This window comes from Coturnix japonica, chromosome 1, assembly GCF_054131305.1.
Source record: "Coturnix japonica strain WE chromosome 1, WE-NBRP24, whole genome shotgun sequence".
Lineage (NCBI taxonomy): Eukaryota > Metazoa > Chordata > Aves > Galliformes > Phasianidae > Coturnix > Coturnix japonica.
In genome coordinates this window covers 54914295-54939069 of record NC_140663.1, presented here as the reverse complement: position 1 = coordinate 54939069, position 24775 = coordinate 54914295, and the positions used below count along the sequence as shown (strand labels likewise).

Here is a 24775-nt window from a genome sequence, read left to right as displayed (position 1 = left end):
AAGGCCAGGTTGGACGGGGCCCTGGGCAACCTGATGTAGTAAAGGTGTATGTTTGGCGGCCCTGCCAGGCAGGGGGGTTGGAACTTCATGATCCTTGAGGTCCCTTCCAACCCGGGTCATTCTGTGATTCTGTGATTCTGTGCCAGCTCAGGTGTTTCAAGTCACTTTGTCTGCCCCCAGAAGCACCCTGTGATCTGTGATTTCTCCTATGATCCCTGCTCTAGGATTTGCCAGTCTGACATTAAGAGATCTGCCAAAAACCTTCACCTGAGATTCACCTTCACAGAACGCAAGGCAGAAGGAATACACACCAGAACTGCTTTATTTCTTGCTGACCAAGGTAACTATCAGAAAATGATTAAACCCTCTCAATCCAACTGATCAATGACATTCCATCACAAACTCCAAGGAATGTATGACTGCTACGTGTGCACAGTTCAAGTTACAGTCAAAGTGGTGTTTGTAAAGACAAGAAACACGAAGGGCTGGAGGACTGTGTACCCAAGGATTTACAGGGCAAAGCATACGAAGCAGTGCTGCATTGAGACTTCATTCCCCATGTTGAAAGGATTGAGTTACCCAGTGGTGTTCATATGAAAAGCAATGGCAGGATGGGCATGAAGGGTGAATATTAATAAAATGGTTTGTTACTGCCCCTCAGAATCCTGTTCCCAGGCAGCTGAGAACACAACCACCATCTGAAGCTACCCTGTGCCCATCTTATTAGTCACTGCTGTGTTACTCTGCTCTCGGTACTCTTTTCTGCTTCAGGAGCTCCCGCAGCTAGATTCAACTTGACTTCAGAGCTGCAGAGAAGCAGGAGGTGCACAAGGACAGCCCTCCCCTGCACTGGGGACAAGGGAAAAGGGGGCCTGCAGGAGAAAGAATATATTCACCTGCCTTCAAAACCCGGGCACAGAGCCAAGGCAACCTTCCCATCCCAGTGCTTTTCTTTGGGGAAGTAATACATGTGGCAGATTAAATCTATCTAGTGGATTATCTCTTAATCCACAGAGACTTTTATTTTTATCTATGCAGATATTAAAGCCAATCTTTCAGCTGCTTTGACTCAAGCTTTCCCATCCTCTGTCCCTTTAAAATCTTTATACTGCCAAGCCCCACTCACCCCTCACCTTTAGCTGAGGGATCCTCTTCTCCTAGAACCTCACCTTGCTGCCTCACGTTCTTCCCCATTTTAGAGGAGACTCACTCCAAACATCCACAGCAGTTCTCAGGAATATCTCCCCCCTCCTCACCACTGCCCTGACAGGCTGTGCATCTTCCAGCCCATCTGCAGCCATGGAGTTTATCATTTCCTATTATCTCCTTATAACTTCTCTGATAATCCTCATATTCAGGCAGCTACAGAGAAATCTCCTCTGCTTCATCTGTGCCCGCTCAGAGGGGAAAGATTATTGTTCTCTTACTCCCACGGGAAAACCACATGAAGCATTCGGGATTTGGCATGAAAGACACAAGATGCTTCCTGTCAATTACCCACTGTGGTATTAACCACATATTCCTCTTAGTCTCCAAGCAGTCCATAGGGCCAAGCTAAAACTGAGATTTTTATCATCTATATTTGCTTGGGATCAGACAGCATCAGAAAAAATAAAATCAGAGCAGATTTGAAGGTAGGCTGACAGGTTACCAGAAAAATGACTGAACAAAGCAGCTTGAGGAAAGAGAACTGAGCTGGAGAGAAGTATCACAGCAGAAAGAGGCCCTTTGCTGTCCATGTTCAGCACACACATCACCCAAAAGTGACAGGGACAACAAAACTTAGGACACAGGAGAGAGAAGAAGTGAACTCCACATCAAGGTGAATGAGAAAGGTGAGCCAGCAGAGCCTGGGAGCAAACCTCTTTGGAATACCAAAGAACTTCAATTTCATGTCTGAAGTACAAAAGTAAGCAATCAACCAAGGAGAAAGAACATTACAGAGCAGAATGAGAAACGAAGTTGCACAGGAGGATAAGGCAGCCAAAGTATAAAATGACTTTTTTGTTGTTGTTGTTGTTCCTTAAATGAGGACTGATCACATCACGGCAAGTCAGATTTCTGGTCTCCTCCCAGCCTGGGCTCCATTCCTGACAGATAGCAGGGAGATGCTGGGCACTGTTATTCTAAACCTCTAGGTACACACTGTAAATTTGTTCTATAAACCCTTGGCTTTTTTCCCAAAATTCAAGCTGCTTTTTACATTTATTTATTTTTTTCTTACAAAGTGTAGCTTTATTAAATTCCTCCCTTGAATCACAAGGGACGGTGTTTATGGTTCTTGAAATGTAATACATCCCCTGACTCTACAAGGAGCTTGGTGCTGAAACAGGGTAACGGTGAAGAATAACACTGTTGGCTGCCACGTATCCAAATTACTGGTAGGAAAACCAGCAGGGTGCCACTGCTGACCAATGATATACCACCAGACCTCTAGGAAAAGGTTCAATGGGTTTCCAAAAGGCTGCTCCTCAGGTTGCTGAAGTGATCAACTATCACCCCTGGTACCTGTAACTAAGGGCTTAGGTGCAGAGACCACTAAGGCCGAAACAAGCCAAGAGAGCTAGGCTAGAATACCACAGTGCATCCCGGCTGGCTAACAAAGAATCATGTTTAATGAGGCACTAGAGTGTCTTTTACAAACAGCCTTAGTGCAACAACCAGCACAGCCAGAAACGGACTGTGAGAAGCCAGAGTCCCCTTCTCACCACTCCCACAAAATGACTCTACCCAGCAGCCAACAACACTGCAGAATTGAGATAGTAAGGGCAAGCGAAAAGCTGCTAAAACGTTCACTGTTTACAGCAATCCAGGGAAGCATTCAAAGCCATCTCACAATGACAGTTTACCTTAAAAGTCGGGAAGGCAAAAAGCAAAAACGTATGCTTTTACAGAAAGCCAAACACGTCCAGCCACTCAAAGAAAGATCAACTTGTTTGCTTTCTGCTCTTCTCTCTCCTTCATATTTAAGCAGTTTTTAAAGTCTTATTTCATGTCTGAGTAAGTGTAATCAGAAGCTGTCATCATACATCGTCTCTGGCAGAAAGAAATCCCAAGTGAGACAGTGCAATCAATGTTCCTTCCTCCATTAAGGGTTTGGGTATTATACTAATTAATGTTTATCACACTTTGATTGCTCCTTAAGCCTGATTTGCAGGTGTTCCAGCATTCGCATATTGCCCCATTCCCGCAATGCCAAACAGTTTTGCAGCCTGGAAGGTGATGAAGGTTGTCAGGTTACCCTCAGCATGATCTGCTCTTCAGAGGTCATGTTCTCACCCAAAAGGGTCTTCTCAAGGTGAAGCAAGAACTTCATTCACTGGGAATTAAGTTTACGCAGAAATGGAAAGTGTTTTAAATGATGACCTGTCACTGCAATACATGCTCCTCTGCAGCGCTGTTCTCCCCAGAAAAGCCTTCACAGGAAACTTCGGAGTGGAATCCAGGTGACCCTGTGGTGAACAGTCTTCAATCTGGCACCATATCTGATTCTACACAGACAACTCTTTCATTGTGCCCTTTACTCTTAATCAAGATCTCACTCCACATTTCCTGTCAGGAGACGTCAGAGAAGACAGATCACTGCAGACTAAAATATCTGATGTGTGCTTTTTCCCAAGTGGGGTTGTGAGAGAAAAATGCACGAGCCACCAGACCAAATTGGCTGAAGCTTCAGAACTTCACCTGAATGTGGTAATAGGAGCCTAGCACTTGAAAGCCCATGTCAGCTTCCCCACCCCCTGTCTCACTTGGAACCAGAGAAGCCTTGCTACAACACAGTGATGAAGTAGGGAAGCAAGACTGACATTTGCAGAGTCTTCCTCACAACGGGAAAGCAAGCCCACATCATCTTAAGCATACAGAACAAGATGTCAGGCTGGTTTGTAGCAGATGACCTGTCCTCCAGCAGCCCATGGGCACCATGTGCAGGCATGGAGGAGCCCATGGTACAGCAGCAGATGAGGCTTGAAGGAGCTGCAGTCCATGGAGAGGCCTGAAGGAGAAGCCTGGGCTGGTCAGAGTGCAGGAAGCAGGGGTGGAGAGTGACCAAGACAGAACAGCAGAAACTAAGCATTATGGACTGACCACAGCCACTCACTGCTTTTGTTCAACAATGATCCTCCTCACCATCCTGTGACAACCAATGCTGACTCACAAGATTCCCCTCCAAATGGTCTTACAAAGAAAATAAGCCCAACCACGTTAGAATTGCTTTCTCAGAAATAGTTACCAGGTCTTTGCTAAGAAACCTCACTGCTAATTATACCTTTTCCCTTTCTCAACTTGGCCTTCCAATTTTAACTTCTCGTAACATATCCCTCTCTTTCAAAAAGGGTTTCTTTCTTGTAAAAGAAACATTTATTTCCTTATTTATTGCCAATGTTGCTTTTCATTTCAAAATATTTGCACTTCACAAACAGGGTCTGATTCATGTTACTTCTTCATTTTCCTATAATCAATTGCAGTCACACTCAAATCTCAAAAGGCACCTTCCACGATACGCCCATCAACAAGCTAATTTCAGCCTAAGTGCTCCACAAAATAAGAGTAACTTTTTATCACGTTTTTCATCCAACACCTTTCCTGAGTGATTAAAGTACTTATAAGACATTTCTGGTTACTTTTCCCCAAAAAACTTTGGGCCCCATCAAGAAGGCTTTTCGTAACTGAACTGAAAAGCAGAACCTTTCTACTTCGACAGCTGCTCTATCATTTCAGTGAAGATCTCTGTGGCACGTCAGTCATCAGACATCACCTTGAGAACATTTCTAGACACATGATTTCATCTTCCTCAGCATCCTTTTAAATCCATCTTCCCTAAGTGGTGACATGCAAACAGTCATTAACAATGGACATACTGCTTTTGCAGTAATACCAGAACAAATTTGTACAGCATAATTTGCAATCCTCCCTCTCCACCACAAAACTTCCAGGACTGTAAATTCAAAAATTCTGCTAGTCTACTCTATTTGTAAAATATTAACACAATAAATATTCTCACGGACCAATGCCTTCAGCAGCAGCTAATCCCCTGCAGACGAAGTAAGCATGAAGCATAATGAAAGGTATGATTTTGGTGATGGCTTGTTATTTATTTCATTTCCTAAACTGTATAAAGAACAAACAAAGTCCTGCCTAGTGCTTGGTTCCCCAACAGGAGTTAGAAGTTTCTCAGACTGCCTCTCAAAAAAGTCACATAGAAAAGTCCTGAGTTTGGTCTAAAACCAAGATGCCACTTTCAAAAGCGCTGTTGTTGAAGTGGAGCCAGAGAAATCTAGTCACTGGGCCAAAGCAACAGATAGAACAAGAATTTTTTAGTTGGTCTTGATGCTGAGTTACTGAAATGACAGGCATGCTACGTACATTTAATTGATTACCAGAGAAGCTATTATTGCTGCACTAATGCTAGGCTGAAGTGCAACAGCATTACCTTCTTTTCTTACAAGTAATGTCCTGTCATGCCTCTTAGGCCCCTCAAGCATTTCTTACTTTCAGTCTTGATGAAAAATTAAATTCCTCAAAGTAAAATAAAACCATGTTTTTGCCTTTTAAAATATTTATTAATCCAGAATAAGGATCATATTCGTGAATAAATTAAGAATGGCATTGAACTCAGAAGACACTACATTATCCTCCTGGGGTTTCTCTTTAACACACATTACTTCTAAATCCTGCATTCTCTCCGCTCCCTAATGGCAGAGAACAGTAGATTCCCTCAATAGATTGATTATTTGGAGGATTTACATTAACAAGTTCTTATTTTTCCTCTATTATCATCTGCAAATTGACCTGCTGCCTCCAAAAGCACTGTTCTGTCTCAACCATCAACTGCATTTACACCCAAACTCTAACCTACCCCATTCTGAAAAAGGCCAATGACAGAACCACAGCTAGTCAAAAAGAAGGACTGCAGAAAGAGAATTTAAATCGCCAGTCAAGTGTGAAGAACAGACCTTTGGCACTGCTGTATCCTCCCCCAACTCTCTCCACAGTGCACACAGTACCATCTATAGAGGTGGGAGTCAGTAAAACACATTTCAAGCCTCTTGGTGTTATTTTCCAGACAGTTTTCTCCACACTAGACCCCTGATGGAAGTCATGCCTGTAAAACAAAGTGACTTGTTTGCAACTCTTCCTTCAGGGCTGACTGAATAGACAAAACTCATCCATAGGAAGAGAAAATGATTCCAACACATGTGTGAGAGTCCGGCATCTGAAGCTGGTTGAGAAGGTAGAGCTATCACTTTGTATAAGAAAAGAACAACTTAACAATTGTGTCAGGAAGAGTGGGAGAATCAGACGATAGCGCCATATCTGCAGGCTACAAAACAAGGAAAAAGGGAAAGACATTATTTATTTATTTATTTTTGGTGCGAAGCACACACTACCTTGTTAAAATCTATTCTTCCTTGGTTATTTCTAGAGGAGAATAATAGTTACAGCCATTTGAGGCAGTAGCAGGAAGAATCATCAGATCATAGAATGGCCTGGGTTGAAAAGGACCACAATGATCATCTGGTTTCAATCCCCTGCTATGTGCAGGACTGCCAACCACCAGACCAGGCTGCCCAGAGCCACATCCAGCCTGGCCTTGAATGCCTCCAGGGATGGGGCATCCACAACCTCCTTGGGCAACATGTTCAGTGCGTCACCACCCTCTGTGTGAAAAACTTCCTCCTAATTTCTAACCTAAATCTCCCCTGTCTCAGTTTCAAACCATTCCCCTTGTCCTATCACTATCCACCCTTGTAAAAAGCCATTCCCCCTCCTGTTTATATGTTCCCTTCAAGTACTGGAAGGCCACAATGAAGTCTCCCCAGAGCCTTCTCCAAGCTAAACAATTCCATTTCCCTCGACCTTTCCTCATAGGAGAGAGATCAGCACCACAGACAGATGACCAGCGCTTCCACTTCCTGGCAATTTTTCTTTTCTTTATTTCTCAAAGGGCTCTTAGGTCTCTTCCAACGCAGAAAAACCTTCTGCTTTCAGGCTCAATGCGAGAATCTTTTCTTGTATACCTGTACAGCACTATGGACACAACATCACTACTATTATTTCTGGATAGACTACTCTCAGGCTCCAGGATATTACAATGTCCAGCCATTAACAACCTGACTGCATTAACAAACTTGACTTATTTCTGAACTCCATAAGCTTCTACAAGCGCTGCTACAATTCCATGGTGTCTGGACTTCATGCTACCTTTTCCTTCCAGAAGAAGTTTAGTAAGCAACTAAGTCAGTCAATAGCAGAGAAGAATTAGCTCTTAGGCTACCGCTTCTCAAAGTGATAGAGAGAAGGGGTAATTATACCTCTATATTTTTTATTACAGGATAGATCACAAAAGTTTAGGTCAATTTATAGCTGTTAAGGTACACAAAATGACCCATCCTTCAACTTAGTCACAGCTCTGTCCACAAATTGACTGTGTTTTAAAATATTTGTTGAAAGAAAGCAATGTTTATCCAGATAATTACTTCTCACCTTCACAAATGAGTTTAATATTTGCTTCTTTTGGTCTTCCTGCCACAGCTCTTATTTCCATAAATGATTTTGAAATGGTCTTTATCTGTTTTGTAAGATAGCGAATAATAAACAATGGCAGCTACTACATCTGGCAACACTCATGTTAAAAATTATATCTTTTTAAAAACTGTAGAGAAGTTAAGCTGAGCCGTAGGGAGTCTATAGATGGTAGTAAACTCATTTTAGCCTACAGATATATAAAAACCCCTTACAAACCAAAAGCAATAAAAGTTAAGTCAGAAAACCAATACAATATGCATGTGATTGGATTAAATGTTTATCTGACGCTCTTTACCACTTGTCTTTTGTACTGCATATGCCACCTGTTTTGATCAAACTGTTTCATGTTTCCATTAGATATTCTATCACCAGGAAGGGCCCCTAGAAGTACAGAGAGAATCCACTCAAGAGCTCTGTGAAGTTCGAAATTATTGCCTGACTTCTTATTCAAAGCAGTCTTGAGACCAAATTCAGGAGTGGGAAAACACTTCTGAAACTTCTGCATTTTAATTCTTCTTTTTTCTTCTTCTTCTTCTTCTTAAAAACTACTTACAGCAAGCTGATATATCATCAGTTTAGTCTGATTGCACCTAAGCCATTCATTTTATTTTTAGTAACTGAGATTATAGCTAAGACTTGCGTTTCCTTTCGTGCTCCTTTCAGCCACTTCAGCAGCCTGGGCATAATTTTCCCTCGTTTTGTTTTCAGATACAGAATGAAGTACTAAGAGCCCTTCTTCCCCCAAAGAATGTTTTCTGTAGCTAATGCAAAGTCATCTCATGCTTTGAGAATGCTTTGCATTAATGCCTAGACTGAGTGTCCCAGTTATTATTAAACCATACTTCTATTTGCACACTTACTATTAGGTGTGACAAGTTTAAGACTGCTTGGAGGAGGATATTGAGGATGAAGCACTTCAATCATTCTTTAAATTGCTCATTTTAAACTACGCTGTAGGCTTTGTTAGCAGAAAGAGGGCTACAGCTTATCAAGTTCAAGCCTGCCTTTCAATCTCTTAAAGCAGAACAGATTGATCAGTGTCTTTTTGGGGGAATGGGATTCAAAGATAAACAGACTGCTAGTGATAGAAACTGATGTGGAAAAGCTGATGTTAGACTTAGAGCAGGGGCTTAAGTAACCATCACTACATTTCAATGACAATGTCATAAAAAGAACCTTTCAGAGTCTAATTTAACATTCTGTTCTTCTCCTTCAAAAGACACATTTAATCTTTGAAAGGCCAAAAGGCACAGTTTTTCAGCACTTCATGAAATGAGCAAGAATTCTGTCCATCATGTTTGTTTCATCTTTTATGGAAATATCTTTTAAGGACTTAATACCATTCGGTCTCAACATTCCTAGTATTTCAATTTCATTTCAAGCCATGACAGCTGTAACTGTGCTCCCTACCTCATCACTCCATAGCGTTGTCAAGGTATCTGAATGGAGCCTTGGCCTCAGATCACATGAAATTTTAAGCTTAGGGATTTTAGCAGCATCCTGAAAGTCTTAATCTGGACTCCTACAGAACATTTGCTATCTCTTCCCTCTCCTTGAGCACATGGGATGGTTGCTACTGCCAGCTGCCACCAGCCATCCAGGCATGCTGAACTGACCTTCTCATATACCAACTCTTAAAGCCTTTCCCAATAGTTCTGGAACATCTCTCAAGCTCCACTTCACAAGCTTTCAAATTCTGTTTCTAGAAAACCACAAGAGCTAGAACAATGGAGCAGTTTCTTACAAACAGCATGCTGCATTCAGAAAAATTCCACGTTAACTGGACGTGTCTCTACAACAATAATAAACATCTGCTGGCAACTTTCCTCCCTCTGTCTTCCCCAATCTTGATGTCCCCATAACTGTAAACCATTCACCCATTTCTTTATGTCACCATTTTTTGCTTAACCTTCATAACAATGACTGACTGCATCTAGGGCCTTCCAGGAGAGAGATCTGAAACTAAACTAAACTAGCAACTTCTCTCAGATGGCCTCTGGGAAGCCTTCAAAGTACCATGGAGCGACTTGCTGCTTTACAAGGGTCTTGTCACTCTCAAAGGTTCAAGCTGGATATTAGAAAACCTTTCTTCTCAGAAAGAGTGGTGCTGCACTGGCACAGGCTGCCCAGGGAGGTGGCGGGGTCACTCTTCCTGGAGGTGTTCAAGAGCTGTGTGGATGCAGCACTAAGGGATGTGGTCAGTGGGAATGGTGGGGATGGGCTGACAGTTGGACTGGATGATCTTAGAAGTCTCTTCCAACATTAGTGACTCTATGAAAGTATCTGAAGAAAAAGTGATTCTCTGTGCTAGAGACTGACTCCTGGTATAAACCTATCATAATGGAGCCCAGTACAATGAAGCCTGCTTGACATCTCTCCTACTGGTAAAATCAAACCCATACAGCCAGCAGAGGAATAAATGCAATGCAGTGTGTAAGTTCTAAGGCACAGCATGCAGCAAAGGACAACAAAGATAGCAGCAAGACTCTGCAAATTTATATAACTGCTTAACTAATACATGCATTGCAGAAATGCGTTAGTTAATCCAAATCAAACGCTTCAAAATCAAATACATTCTCACAGAGATATTTAGTCATTCTTTTCCACTACTGAAGATCTGGATTCATGACAGACATCAATTTAAAGGAAGTGGGGAAAATCTAAATGCACTTCACAATTAAGGTTTTGTCCGCATTTTCTATTTCAAGCCAGACTGACATGCAATCATTGTCAAAGCTCTGTCCAGGGCACGCATCTCACAGAGCACTCTCTCTTTATATTTCAGTGTTATTCCTGTCCCAAACTTTCCTTAAGGCTCTGCTGCCCGTGAGAAATTTTTACATATTGCACAACTTAAGATTCGATTATAAACAAAGGAGACCACAACCTTGATAATGACATTCCACACCAAGTAATTGTTTTCTTTCTACTGCTATCAGAGTAAATGAGATAACTTGGATAGGCAATTTCCCACAAATCTGTTATACAAAAGTGTACAGTCTGAATAATGAGCTGACATATTAGAGGTTATTAACATCTCCTGGCAACAAAAACTCTCTCCAGAAACTGAGAAATCCCCAAGGGCAAGATTCGCTTATCAAGGGGCCATCTCAGAAAACCTAAACCCATCACCATTTCTAAGTACTTACCACAATAACACTTTTGTAAAAACTAAATATTCACGGCACACGATTCTAACACAAGCTTTCACCCAGAAAACACTGGTAATATAGAAACAAATAGATGATATATTGTTGATTAAACGAGTGTTTAAGTTGGTCATTCTGCCTACTGCAACCTATGTCAAAAGTCCTCTGTAGATGTCCACGAGTTAAACTCATATAGATATTATGCCAGATTGGATCTGTTAGAATATTTATTTTTTCAGCAGTAATGATATATATTAAAATCTCAATAGCTGCAGGCAATGAATTTGCTCTTCTCTGCAGCTTCCACTGCAGATTAATTACATGAATTCAGTTAACGTACACAAAGTAAGAGCTTCCATTACTCCAAAACACAAGCCCAGGAATTAGACCCAGCCCTTTGATCTCCTCACACATTGGTACCAGCACCAAGTGAACAGGACTTCCTAGGAGTCCTAACCAGACTGCTAACAGTAGTGACAGAAGACATCAATGTGTCAAAAGCTTGGCAGAATTTTCTCATGCTAATTTCCCAGAATACTTTTCCTACAATCACAAGGGTACCACAGCTGCCCTCAGTTGTTCACCAAATGAAGAGAGGAAAAGCTCACCTCCCTTGCACAAATGCCCTCGATGGACATTTTCATTAGAAGAATTCATACTCATCTACCATGTCAGCAACAGCTCAAAGCAGATACTTTGATGAACAAACAAGGATAAAATAATTATCTGCGAAAAGATTCCTATTTCCACAGAATTAAGGGAGATTCTTTCATTCCACCCTCCACAAATTACAAACTGGCTTGCCACTCTCAGAAGCACAGTACCAGCCCAATAGTTTCTACAAAACAGTATGACAAAGATGCAGATGTTCTGATGCTGAAGTAATGAGTTTGACACACTCAGCTGAGACTGCCATTATGAACAAGTTTCCTCTCTGTCAACGCTGCAAGCAAGTGTTTTGCAGATCAGAGCAGCCAGTTTCCCCAGATAAGGCAACTCCTTCCTGGAAATGGAAGATAGAGCTGCCTTATCTCAGGATGGGGAAGAAAAAAGGTCACTCTTCACTAAAAGACAAAGTTCTCACCTTAAAAGCTCTGCCCCTTGATTAGCATGGAACAGCCAAGGTCATGGAACTTTTAATCAGATGCCTGCATAATTACTAAATCATTATTAATTATATCAGAGAGGCAAGACCTCAGAGGAAAGGCAAAGCAAACAAAAAGCCCAATGAAGCCTCCTCTGCTGTTGGAAAAAAATTGGTAATTAAAAGTCATGAGTGCACTGAAGAACGAGGGAACAGCATCGCAGTCACTGCTCAGGACTCAGAAGTGACTTGCATACAAAACAACAGGCTTGCCTCCCTAGGGAAATTACAGGGCACTGCATTGCAAAGCAGTGAGCTTAAAAAAAAAGGGGGGGGGGGTGGAAATTGGAAAGAGGTAGAAGAATCACTCCTGCTTTATCAGTACCTTTATTTGACCCTCAGAGAGGAACAGCACTACCAATCAGACCCAGGCTTGAGGGGTGCCGTTCTGATGTTTGTAGCTGCTCTGTAAAGTCTTTTCTCATCCTTATGTCATGAGTTCCCACACTGAGAAGCACACAAAAGAATGAGGTCTTGTGTTCAGTTAAGTCCTGCTTACACATAGCCCTGTCCAGGAGCCCTTTAGCCCCTGTCCAAAGAAAGATTCTTCCCAGGAAAAGCCATTATTTACCTTGGTGACCTGAGCTCAGCCTTCATGACTATGTTGCCCTCAAAGGTTGTCTTTCAAAGTACTGCTATCAAAAACTGAAGGACTTCAATCTGCCCTTAAAAAACCAATCAAACAAAGAAACAACTCAAAAGAAGAAAGAACATCCTATTCCAACTCACAACATAACAAATCACACTAGGCAGTGATGAGCCCCACTGAAACCAAAGCAAATGCTTTTGCCTCTCAGCTTCTGAGAAGACAAGCATCGATCTTCTGGTTTCTATATCAATGATATGTCATGCTGTCTCAAGGCACTGAGATATCAAAGGTGGCTTCAGATGAGGAAGACACTACGTAAACTGTAATTTGCAAGAAAACCCAATAATCTCTCTGATCTGCTATATAAGTAGTCTTACAGATCTATATATCTAAAGACAATTGTGTGCAAGAAGTGGCAGGTCTGGGTCGAATTGCTGAAGACACCAATTTGGATAGATTATGAGATCATAATAAGAAGAACAGGTACTAATGCACTCTGCTCTCATAACAACATACAAAAACAGAGGTACGGAAGTAGCTCAAGAACAGTTTGTAGGTCCACAGATCAGAACAAAGACATTTTCTACTCTACTGCACCAAGTACAGTAATTCAGAAAGACGGACCTTCAAAATACTCCAAATAACAAAGTCTCCCATTTAAAACATGAGTGAGAAAGAACCAAAGATAACCGTAGCTGAAGTAGCAATGCAATTTGTGGGAATCTGCAACCGAACTGGAAACTAATAACAAACAACCTCTTGCAAACATGGGATATTTGATTATGCCTAACTTTGACAGTACCTAAATCCATTAACCTTTTACTGAAGTGCATTCGGACCTTTTCTGAAGTTCCATTGCCTATCAATGTAATGCCTTTTCACTGCATTGGCCTTATCACAGAAGTCCATTTCCACGTGCTGAATGCTAGCCCCAGCAGCCCCTACGTGAAACAACCATACCTGTCGAAAATATCCCCTGACACCTTTTGCAGGTACTGAAGTGCATCTGCCACCTGCTGAACAGCCTCTTCTCTGCGCAAGTCTGGTTGGATAAGGGGGATGGAATACGTTTGCCCTTCCAGAAAGTGCTTCTGCGCTACTGTAGTCATTGTGCCTAAAGGAAAGAGCAGAAAGAACATTACAGTAAACACTCTTCCATTGCATCACAGCTTTTATTCAGAGAGTTCACCTTCTGCCCGCCCAACTATTTTAGGAAAGTGTTTGCAAGGTCATCAGTGAGCTGATAAGGAAGGCTCATTGTAAGGTTGATGTATTGATTTTCTTATAAACCCACTGTAGCTACAGTAAAGGTGGGAGAGTCTTTTGCTTGCCCGAATGATCTTAAGAACCACAATTTCATTTTTAGCATGATCATTAACAATTCTCTGTTTAATATTATGATGAAAACAGAGGCCACGCTCTGAAGCAAAATCACTTCAGGCTGATGATTAAGATTTGTGAGAAATCACCCTGTCCTCTCCTCCCATTCTCATATTCCAGATGGATAGATTTCAGGTCATGCAACTCTATTAGCAAAACGCAGCATTTCATTTTACACTTTTGCTCCAAGAAACCCAAGCAATGCTCCCTTCCAAGAACGGCAGCTAAAAAAACGACAGGGTATGCATGTGCACACATGCCCTTGCTCCAAGTAGGTTAATGAAACTTCTTCCATTCTGAAACTCCCGGGAGCTGCTCATTACTTCTGGTGACTGGATTGTTCTTTGGTAACTATCTTGAAAAAAGCCTCCTTATTTCAGGATCCTTTCACATATGGGGACTAAACAGTCACTGAAATTGAAATTGAAATCAGTTGCCCATACGTGCACCACAGTGCTAAGCATACTCCTAGATACAACCGAACCAAGAGCATTGATCTGCAACAGAGCCAGGACAAGGCTATGAACCATCCATGTTTCTGTGCTGCCAGCTCTGCTCATGCCCCTTCCTCCAATGTTCCCTCAATCTGCCTCCCATGCTTTAGTGCACAGTCTACATACAGCAGCTCACTGTGAGTTTTCATCATGCAGGGTGCTGTACATCAGCACAGCACTATAAGCAAATATTCACGTAGCCAAATGAAAACAAGCAAAAGCAGGACGGCAGTGTGAGGTATCAGGAATGGACAGATCTGTCTCAGGATGCACACATTCCCCAGTGGCACTTGGAGATTACCAGGAGCTGCTCCAGGGAGCACCGAGGTGTGCAAATAGCATCACAGATGCTACACCCTCATTAACGACAGAGGAAGGCTCTCCCCATTCCCAAAGGAGGACAAGTAGTGCAGGTTAAGAAACACAGAAACACAAGCGAGGCCGGAGGAACTCAGAAAACAAGAGCCTGGAAGAGACAGCTGCAGCATCAACCAGCAGTTCAGCAGGTAAAAACTACAGGGATCTTCACACTTACCCATTTCCCTGCCTTGCTGCACAAAAGGCAAGGCTATCAGATTAGATGTGCTTGCAGCCATTCCTGCAGCACCCTCTCTGAATTCATCCTTTCTGATCCTACCGTATCAGCTAGGAAAGACCATGTCTAAATGTGGTACGGGTCTTTTTTTGGGTTTTGGTGGATTTTTTAATTAAAAAATGGATCATACGAAGTGAAAATGAAGTAGGAAGCCCAGGAGAGCCTTCCCACAGACAATAAATCTGCAAAATCAAGCCCAGCCATCAGAAGGTTTGGCGCTGCTGCAGGAAGCCCGGGCCCATTCTGTTTCACTTCATGCATCACTGGCAGCAGGCTCTGAATCCACCCTCTTTAGCAGCAATGTTTGCACACTGATTAGACTTCGTGACTGTGCCTATTCAGCAGACAGGAAATTATTATTTTGACTTGTAAAGCATACAAGTTAATCTGAGAAGGAGGGCGGCTAATTCTCAGATGGCATTTTTTCATTTGCTGACCATAACCGAGCTCGAATCCTTTTGCATTCAGATCTCTGACCGGAGTGACCAAGTGGAACAAAGCGACAGGCGAGCACAGAGAGCGTGCAGCTACAAGATACTTCAGCTTCAACAGCAAAACAAGTTTATGATCCTGCCTGTCACTGGTCACAACTCATTCGTTGCATCGATACTGCTGAGTTTCACGATGCCTATTTTAAACTCGGATCAGTTCAATGACCCAATTTACTGCAGCCAGAGAAACAGCTGTAATTGCCCAGCCATGAGACAGAGTGGGAAGCAGGGGCAAGAAGGGGACTTGTTAAACTTGCTTATCAAAACCATTACCGTGTAATCCTGCTCCAGAGGATAACAGGGGCAAGCTTCTCACCTCTGGAGCCAGTTGAGATTATGCAGCCCCAATATCATTTCCCAGATTCTCACCAGTCCTAATTCTTTTGGTGACCTTTCTAAAGCCACGCTCCATCCAGCACCGTAGCCACTACGAAGCTGTTCCTCTCCTTATATACTCAGAAGCTACAGACTGCCCTTCAGGTCCTGGTTTTGCCTTGCAAAAAGCAAACAGATGCTGATGGAGGAAAGCAGGAAAAGCCCAAGGTTTTCCTGCTTGTGTTCTTACATTTTGCCTATCGGTAAACATCAGCTTCACAGCCTCTGGGCACAGCCTGTCACACGAGCTCCTGATTTTCACCTTTCCTACAAAAATCCACCACACTGGAGAGATGTGTAGAAATTGCTGTCAGACACAAGAGATGATTCTCTCTGTGAAAGGTAACAAATAAGTTTAAAACAAGAAAGAGGGGAAAAAACAGCAACAGCTTCCTAAATTACCAGAAGGGCAAAATCTCTTGCTACAGCTGTTATTACTTTCTGTGAGCAAACCAACTGGGGAAGCAGGCCAGTTTTATAAGCACTCTGAGTAAAGGTTTGACTGTGTGCTTAGAATAACAGCAGGACTGCTTCCTCCAACAGAAGGGGCCTCCAGGTACAAGGAAGACTTTAATGGGAAAGACTCAAAGTTTTGCCAGCCATAGGCAGGGTGGGAAGCAAAGACCAAATGTCACTCAGCAAGATTGATTCTTCCTTGATCTCAGCCATAAAAGTACCAAAAAAGGAGCAGCCAATCTCCATTATCACAATCACGCATTACACAAAAACAAAGTGCTGCAGATAAGAAATATCTCAGCCTTCCCATCCTGCTCAATGGACACCAAGCCTTCACCTAATGGACTCCAAACTTCACATCTTTCACCTAGAAAGCAATATACTGGTTTCGGTATCAATCCAGATTCTTAAAGAGAAGCTAGCATGCGTCAGCAGAAAGCACTGTATCCTGGAATTATGAAGGCAGGCCAATAAGAAATGTTCTGACGCTACAGTGAGAAATGGGCATATAAAACCCCAAGGCAAGTATGATTCAGAAAAGCAGATGTCAGATCACCCAGGAGATTTCATCATTAGTGGTATGACCACCTGTGGGCCACACAAGGCAGAGCAAACAGAATGGAGGCTCTTTTTTTTTTGTGATCAAAGAGGCTCTGGAGAAGAGCTGAAGCATCTGGGGGCTCCAGCCAGTTTTTATTCAATTATTTTTTCTATGTCAACTTTCAAGATGAAGAAAAATGCATCCTTGTGTTATATAATAACCATATTTGCCTTATTAAGCTGCAAATGAGAAGAATATTGTTTTCTCACCGCACCTCCTGCTTACGCATGCGATATCCTGATTTGGAAGTTCTGACTCGAGCTAGTGATTGTTCACATCTGCACTGCTGCCTGAAGCTGTGCCTTTAACCTCAAGTAAGCTGGGATAAAGGCTGTCAGAACGGCTGACTATCCTCTGTGCACAAAGCCAGTCCCTTCCCAGCTCCAACACTCTCACTAGCAAAAGCTGACAGGAACAACAGCAGTGGGAAAGGTGACATCAGTCTCTCACAGACTATTTTACCTTCCTAAAACATCTGCACCAGGATACACACAGGCTGAGCATCCCAGGTATCTGCAACCAGTCAGACTATTCTGAATATACAGAATAAATACTACAGTGGCTACAGATAGACTTGCAGTTCAATGAAGCCACAGAAGAAAGCATACAATTGATTACTCTTAAGTAGAGAAATACTCCCCCTACTTTGCTTCTTGGTTTAAGCCCAAGAATGAAACTCCTTATATAGAGGCTAAGCCCAGGAGAACTTGTTACACAGCAAACAGAGTCTGTAAGAGAAGGAAAACTCCTTCAGAATAAAGCTCCTTGGAAGAGATCACTGAGATTATTATCTGCAAACAAAAAAGCCTCACAACCTTATAAAACCTTAATTCTGTAAGGGAACACAAACAAACACACGGATTAATAATTTGCCTTCCCTCAGCACAGGCAGAGACTGCTATATACACAAGCACTTACCAGACATGTACTTAGCTGCAAAAATAAAGGAGAATAAAAGCAAGCCACCAACAATACTTGCTTCCTTAACATGCTCCGAGGGAGAAAAAGGGGTCAGGGGAAGAACAGCACTTAAATACTTTGAAAAAAATCAGTGTGTGTTCTTCAGAGATAACAAAAGCTGTTTCAGAAACTGCCGTGTTGCTGCTTCTGTCTCTGCACTGAAAGGCTGTTACTTGGTGCTGCCTTTCAATTTCCACATGCAGTAACAGCCCCAAGAAGTGACAAACTCTTTCTAGCCCTCTGCCTCTCCTTTGTAGGTCTCCAACAAAAGAACAGTGGCTACCTGCAAGGACACGGAGACAAGAAATGTACAATAAAGTCTGCAGTGTGGAGTGAAGATCCTCCACCATACCATCACCAGTTCCATGCTGGCAACAGAACAAGGCACAAATGCACTGTGGGTTAAGGTTAACACCCAGAAGATGGAACAGAGACAGGTTTGGGGTACAGCTTATCACACTGCTCTGTCTCCTTTGATAGAGGAAAGTAATACTGGTAACTTGGTACGTATTTCCATGAGGGTTCCATCAGAGCCCCCATGTTAAGCTTTTTTGGGGGAAAGGAGGGGCAGGGGGGGAGGGAGGAAGAGAGAAGCACTTTGTTAAGTTAAGAGGATGAAAAGTCTATTTATATTTTTTAATTAAACATGTTCTACAGTGTTATTAAGCAGCAATCAAAGATGCAGATGGTACTGATTTGATTGGTGAGAGGTGCACTGTGCTGAATATTAAGGAAGTCTGCCCCTATAAATAGGTCTAATCACCATCTGAAGGCTGGAAGGCAGTGATGAAAGAAAGCATTAATAAGACCATAATTAGGCCCCGTAGCAGGCTGTACTCCACCAGGGTGCTCATGTTACTCGACACTTCTCGTAGTAGCATCCTCAAAACTCCATCGTAGACATGACTGTTTTGTCTCTCAAGATCTCTAGTAGTTAGTTTGACAAAGCTACAAAGAGTAGGGTTTATTCCTAACAGGAACCAGGCCCTGCCATGATGATTTTACTTCCTAGCACGACTTCTGGACCAAGGGAACTCTCAGTTCCAGCTGTTCCCACTCTGCCTACTCTCAACCAATGAACCGGAGCTCCTCAGCCAAAGGGACAGGCTGGGAACTGAGCAGCTTTGGATGCTATCACTGTCTCTCAAAGGAGCAGAAAACATAAAGGCCAGATCTGTACCACAAAGCTAACCCAGCTGCAGCTGTAAAAGTTATGTTCAGTTCTGTGCTCTAGTGTTAGAAAGTGAGATACTTACTCAGGATCAACCACCTCATACTTTCAGCCTGGCTTTGTGGGCCAGTATCCTGCTAGGAAATGACAGGAGCAAAGTGTTCTCATCTCATCAGTCTTAGCAGCAGCTGGGGAAGTAGTTTTTTTGTGCCATACAGGTTAACAAAGCCACTGCTAACCACCAGGCACAGTGATGTAATGCAGTTCGCCACATCCACATGGTGTAGACCTGCTGGCAGTTGGCACATACATAGTGCCACGCACACCCAGGCACTACACAAATATCATGCTGCACCATAAGACATGGTCAAAGACCTACAATATCATTGGCTACCTCTGCTTTTGTCCTACTCTGTCTGATCTTTCTGAATTAAAAGACAGTCTCAGCTGTATGTCATCCTTCCTGAGCGCCCAGAGCTACCAAAAGAAAAGCACTGGCCTGATAGAAATTTACTGGGGGAAGCATGAGCCCTGTACTTAACATAGCCTTTCTCAAGAAGCCAGAGCCAGTTAATACGTTTGGCTCAGATACTTTGATTTGAAAGAAACAGTAACTACTGTTGCAGCTACTCAAGACAGATGAAATCTAGGAGCAAGGCGATATTAAGGTAAAGGCACTAATGACAGGTAAATAATGCAAATAAACTGAAGGATTTGGTTTCCCACCAGCAGCATTAGCTCTTGGATCAAATAAGCATGTGCCTGAACAAATCCACTAGCATGCTGGGTGATCATTCTCTAATTCAACCACTCTCCATCTTCCCTAAAAACTGCTCAGACACACTTAAATGTGTTGTTTTTCCACATGCTACTCTGCACTGTTCCACTTAGCATGAAGACTAAGAGTCAAGATTTGAGATCTTTGAGTCCAGCTTTAATACAGCATATGGCAACTCCCAGGCAAATGGCACAATACTTGACATTTAAAGTTAAATCACATAAAATCAAATGATATTAGCTCTCCAGAAGACAGAAATGCTATTACATGAAACTATTTATAAACAGAAACCAAACAGCAGACACTTAAAAGAATTCAGAGCTGCACTACAGTCCTCTGCGCTCCACAGGCTACAATAGCCTCTAAGCCATTACTGTCTTCACAGTAACCTTCCCTCTCAACACAAAGCTCTGCTCTAAGAAGCACAGGCAACGGCCCTCACTGCCACAAGCACAGACCAGTGTCATCTTCTTGACAAAGTCTTGACCTCTAAGTTGAGGCTGAAAACATTTTCCTTCAGCTGGATACATGAAGCTCATTTTGATGGACAGATGTTGGTATCTATTGTTAATCAGACAACGCACTCTGCTCAATATCCTTGGCTTTCATCATTAATGGAGTTAATCAGGTACTCCAATAATTGATCTTATGCTAAGGCAGCCATCTAAAATTGACCAAAAGCACTATGTTCTAATTACATCCCTCGCCCTTCTTCTCTCCCTTTATGGAAGAATACTAAGTAACCAGCTTAGAACCAACTACAGTACAGGCATTTAAGCTAAGCTAGTCCCAGCCCAAGCATCCTGATGCATCTGTTCATCCAGTTTCCTAAAAGGAGGCACTTTGTACACCTAAACAACACAGCACCTACTGACTATGCCAAAAGTCCCTTTGAGGTCCATTTCCTTGCAGTAAGTTCTCTTAAATGCCAGAGCGTCCCACCAGCAGGGCAGCTCAAGGGCTGCTGCAGAGGCTCCTGCTGAGTTTAGTTCAGAAAAAAGCCTGCCCTCCCTTCCTATCAAACTATTGCAATAAGTGCATAATCCAACAACTATACACTTTCCCAAAGCATTCTGGATGACTGAAGTTGACAAAACACTGGCCCAAATGAGAGACACCTGAAGAATCAATAGCCCACTAAACAAGCTGCTGGATGAACTATTTTCTGGCAAGGGTTATCTTGCGAAGCGGTCCAAACAGATCCGAGTAGCTGCAGAAATTGATTTGTGAGCGATAAAAATGATTCCCTTCAAGCTAATACACCGTGGTCACAGGCAATATCGTAATTTCAGACATAATCCTCCTCTTCCTCTGCACAGTATCTTCAATCTTAAAAGATAAAAAAAAAAATCTGCTTTGCTTTCGGGCTTATCTCAATACTAATTCTCCCCAACACTCAATCCCTACCATGCTCTTTCACTATTCAGGCTGATCATGTGGTGACTACAGCTACCTGGTACCACCAAACCCAGAAGCTTGACTGCACAGCAATTCCCAGCAATTATCTGCTCTCAGTTATCCTACCAATGAACTCCAGAACCGAGAGAAAAGAACACCGCTTTTTATTTGAAAGAATGAAGATTAAAAACTCCATCTGAATATCCAAAGTGATGGGGGAAGGACAGACACAAGATCAGCATGTGCTGCTCCGGGAGTGCTGCAGGCATTTTTCTGCCTGAGAGCTCTGGAGGCGTGGCTGTTCCTCCCTAACCAAAGCATTTCAGTAACAAAAATACACGCTGGGCAGCCCTTACATCCCAGCTTGCTACTCACAAGAGACAGACTTAAGTACCATGAGAGCTTGTCAGCCTCTAGCCAAGCTTCCTAGAGGAAGTCTAGGAACAGTTGACCAGAGCATCTCTGATTCCCAGGACAACCAAAATGCACAAAGTCTCTACAAAGTCATGCCAAAGACAGTTTGCTTCTAGCCCTTGCCCCTGGCAGGAGCAGCACTACCCGCTCCACTTCCTTTCTCTGCTCAAGGAAGTCTCCCAATTTCAGTGGAAAGGCAAGAAATAGTGACACTTTCAGCTTCTAACTACTAGGAGATGTCGATATGGTCCATAGAACACTGCCAGCGGTGCCCAAAGCGCAACCTAAATGAGACAAATAGGTCAACTTCAGCCAGCTGACATTTGCCTGAATTACACAAAATGCCACCACCACAGCTGGCACTTTCCCGTATGCTTTGCTGGAAGCCAGGTTGCAGAAGTCAAGAACCAGCCTACTCTCCCCACAAGGGGAAAGACTCTGGGAAAACCTAGGTGCTCTACAACCATTCAGCATTGAAACCAAAGCATAAAAACTGAGGAGGAAAACCTCAGCACAACACGGCTTCTGTTCTGCACTAAAACACCAGGAAGTGCTCATCAGTGCTAGATGTGGATTCCCAACATTCACCACATGAAAGGGACCTTAAAGATCATTGATCTCCAACCTCCCTGCCATGGGTAGGGCTGCCACCCAGCAGCTCAGGCTGCCCTGGGCCCCATCCAACTTGGCCCTGACTGCCACCAGTGACGGGGCACCCATAGCTTCTCTGGGTAACCTGTTCCAGTGCCTCAAATTTCCACTGACATCTAATTTTAATCTTCCACCTTTTAGTTTAAAACCATTCCTCCTTCACAATCACCCTACTGGCCCCCTCTCTATTGATACAGTTCTAGATACTATTGGCCTTCTGGGCTGCAAGCGCATACTGCTGGTTCATGCCCAGCTTTTCATCCACCAGAACTCCCAAATCCTTCTCCACAAACTGCTCTTGAGTTTTTCTCACAGTCTGTAGACATATCTGGGATTGCCCCTCACCCAACTGTAAGACCAGACTTAAGACTCAGAGGCCCACTTTTCAAACCCATGCAAATACCTCTGGATGGCATCTCTTCCTTATATTGTGTCAACCATACCACTCAGCTTGGTGTCATCTACAAACACGCTGAGGGTGCACATGATCCTATCAATCATCTACGTAATCAGTAAAGATGTTAATAAACACCAGTCCCAAGACAGACCCCTCATGTGATAAAGATGTGGTACGGGACCACTTCAAAGGCCTTGCACAAGTCCAGGTAGATGACATCGGTTGCCTTTCCTCTGTCCACCAAAGCCATCATGCCATCCTAGAAGGCCACCAGATTGGTCAGGCACAATCTGTCTTTGGTAAAGCCATGCTAGCTGCCATGAATCACCTCCTCATCTTGCATATGACGTAACCTAGCTTCCCAGATGAGCTGTTCTATGATCTTCCCAAACACAGACATGACACTCACCGAACCTGTTGTTCCCCAGGAATTCCTTCTTCCCTTTCTTATAAACAGGAGTGAAGTTTCCCTTTCTTCAGCCACTGGGGACCTCAGCTGACAGCCACGACTCTTCAAATACGATGGAGAGTCATTTGGTAACTACACCAAACAGTTCTTTCAGAATCTTGGGATGCATGTCACCTGGCCCTATAGACCTGTACACATTTAGTCTCATGAGGTGGTCTCAGACTTGCTGCACCCTTCCAGATGGAGGGGATTCTGCTTTTCCAACTCCTGCCTAGAGGTTCAGGGACATGAGAGATATGGGAAGCCAGGCAGTGAAGACAGACTCAAAGAACTTATTAAGTACTTCAGCCTTCTTCATGGAAGCATCAGAAGGAGTATAGTCTCCTCACTCCTTTGCCTGCCTCTTATGAATAAGATACCTAAAGAATCCTCCCTCGTTATTTTGCACATCCCTAAGTTTAACTTCATTTACAACCCCACACCAGAGGGGAACGACGTAACCCCACGACCTCTGACGCTCAGCTCGGCCCTCCCGGGTGCCCTGTATCAGCGCTGCGAGCCCAGCCATTAAACAGGCAGAGCCGGCGGCAATGCTCCATATCGGGCACTTCAGACTCATTATCCCCGTGTGTGAGGAGAGACCCATAAACAAACGCGACCCCGCGGCCCAGCCGAGCTCCCCTCACCTGCCATCAGCCGGACACGCCCCGGCAGCAAACAGGAAGCAGCACCCAGTCCCACTTCCGCCCCTAGTTTACGTCACTTCCGTCTAGCTTAAAAGGCCGGCTGCCGCGGGGGGGAGCAGTACGCATGCGCGTGGGGAGCGAGGCGCTTAGTGGGGTTGGGGGCGTCCGCCATGTTTGTGGTGCTTTAATAATGGGGCTGGGAAGGCATGTCCGTATACAGAACGTGAGGGCAAAAGACCTGAGAGCTCTGAGCCTGGCTAAGAGCTTTGAGAACTCTCTGTAAGGGAGGGAGAGATGTAAAATGATGCCAAAACTCCAAGCAGACCAAAAAAAAAAGGAGATGTAGTGAAGTCTGAGCGGGTGTGTGGGTGTCGGGACCTGTCAGAGACAAGATAGGGAAGCAGATGTAAGAAGCAACAATCCAATCTATTCCGATCCATTTTTATTTATATACTGCTGACGGAAAGGCCTCCAAGTGCTTTCTGCTGCTCAGATAACAATCCAGTTCTGCGCTTATAAAATGTAATACTAAGCAGAAGGTGGAGGCAAGCTGATGAAGCCCCTTCCCATGTTCCCCTCCCAGCCATGCTGAGGATGAGGAAACGGCAGGTTTGCCAGATCACTTAGTGTGAGGCAGGAAGAGAGCTAACAGAACTGGATAGAGGGAAGAGAGTGAGCGTTAGGCTAGGGAGACGGAGAGATGGAGGGGCAGAAGAGCAGCAGGGACTTGGTAAGCCCAATGTAAGAAGTGACAGCAGCATAGCAGTGCACTGGACAAAGTACAAGGGAGACTGCATTAGTGGGCGAGATGCCCTAAATCATAGTGAACTCTTGTGTAACCCTGTCACACATCAAACATCTTCCCTGCGCAGACAAGACCTAAGTGACTGGGAATGTGTAGGTGTTACCAGCACAGAAATAATCCAGAGGCAAACTGGGAGAGCAGTGGCTATGTGCCACCACAGGTGAAGGCACGCAAGCAGGCTGGGGGTATAATCTCTGGCTGAGTGCTTCTCTCTGCCCACCCAACTGGCACTCAGAGGCTGAGCAGCACCATCTCCAGCCAGGGGAATAATGCACATGGTTTCCTCTCTCTCCTTAATATTTGCA

The 24775-nt window shown here is 43.6% G+C and overlaps 1 protein-coding gene across 3 annotated transcripts in view; it reads right to left on the bottom strand.

Moving 5' to 3' along the window:
• The window catches only part of WASHC1 (WASH complex subunit 1), a 35598-nt gene extending 11868 nt beyond the window's left edge, over positions 1–23730 (bottom strand). The window contains exons 1-3 of one of the 3 annotated variants that reach the window (XM_015865891.3): positions 23666–23730; positions 22980–23081; positions 13370–13523 (exon numbers count right to left, since the gene is read on the bottom strand). In XM_015865891.3, coding sequence (XP_015721377.2) covers positions 13370–13518 — 149 coding nt within the window. In that variant the 5' untranslated portion in view covers positions 13519–13523; positions 22980–23081; positions 23666–23730. Of the gene's footprint in view, positions 1–13369; positions 13564–22979; positions 23082–23665 lie in introns of those variants that run through there. The other 2 variants (XM_015865888.3, XM_085540602.1) reach the window with 2 other exon arrangements.
• Positions 23731–24775: the final 1045 nt, after the last annotated feature.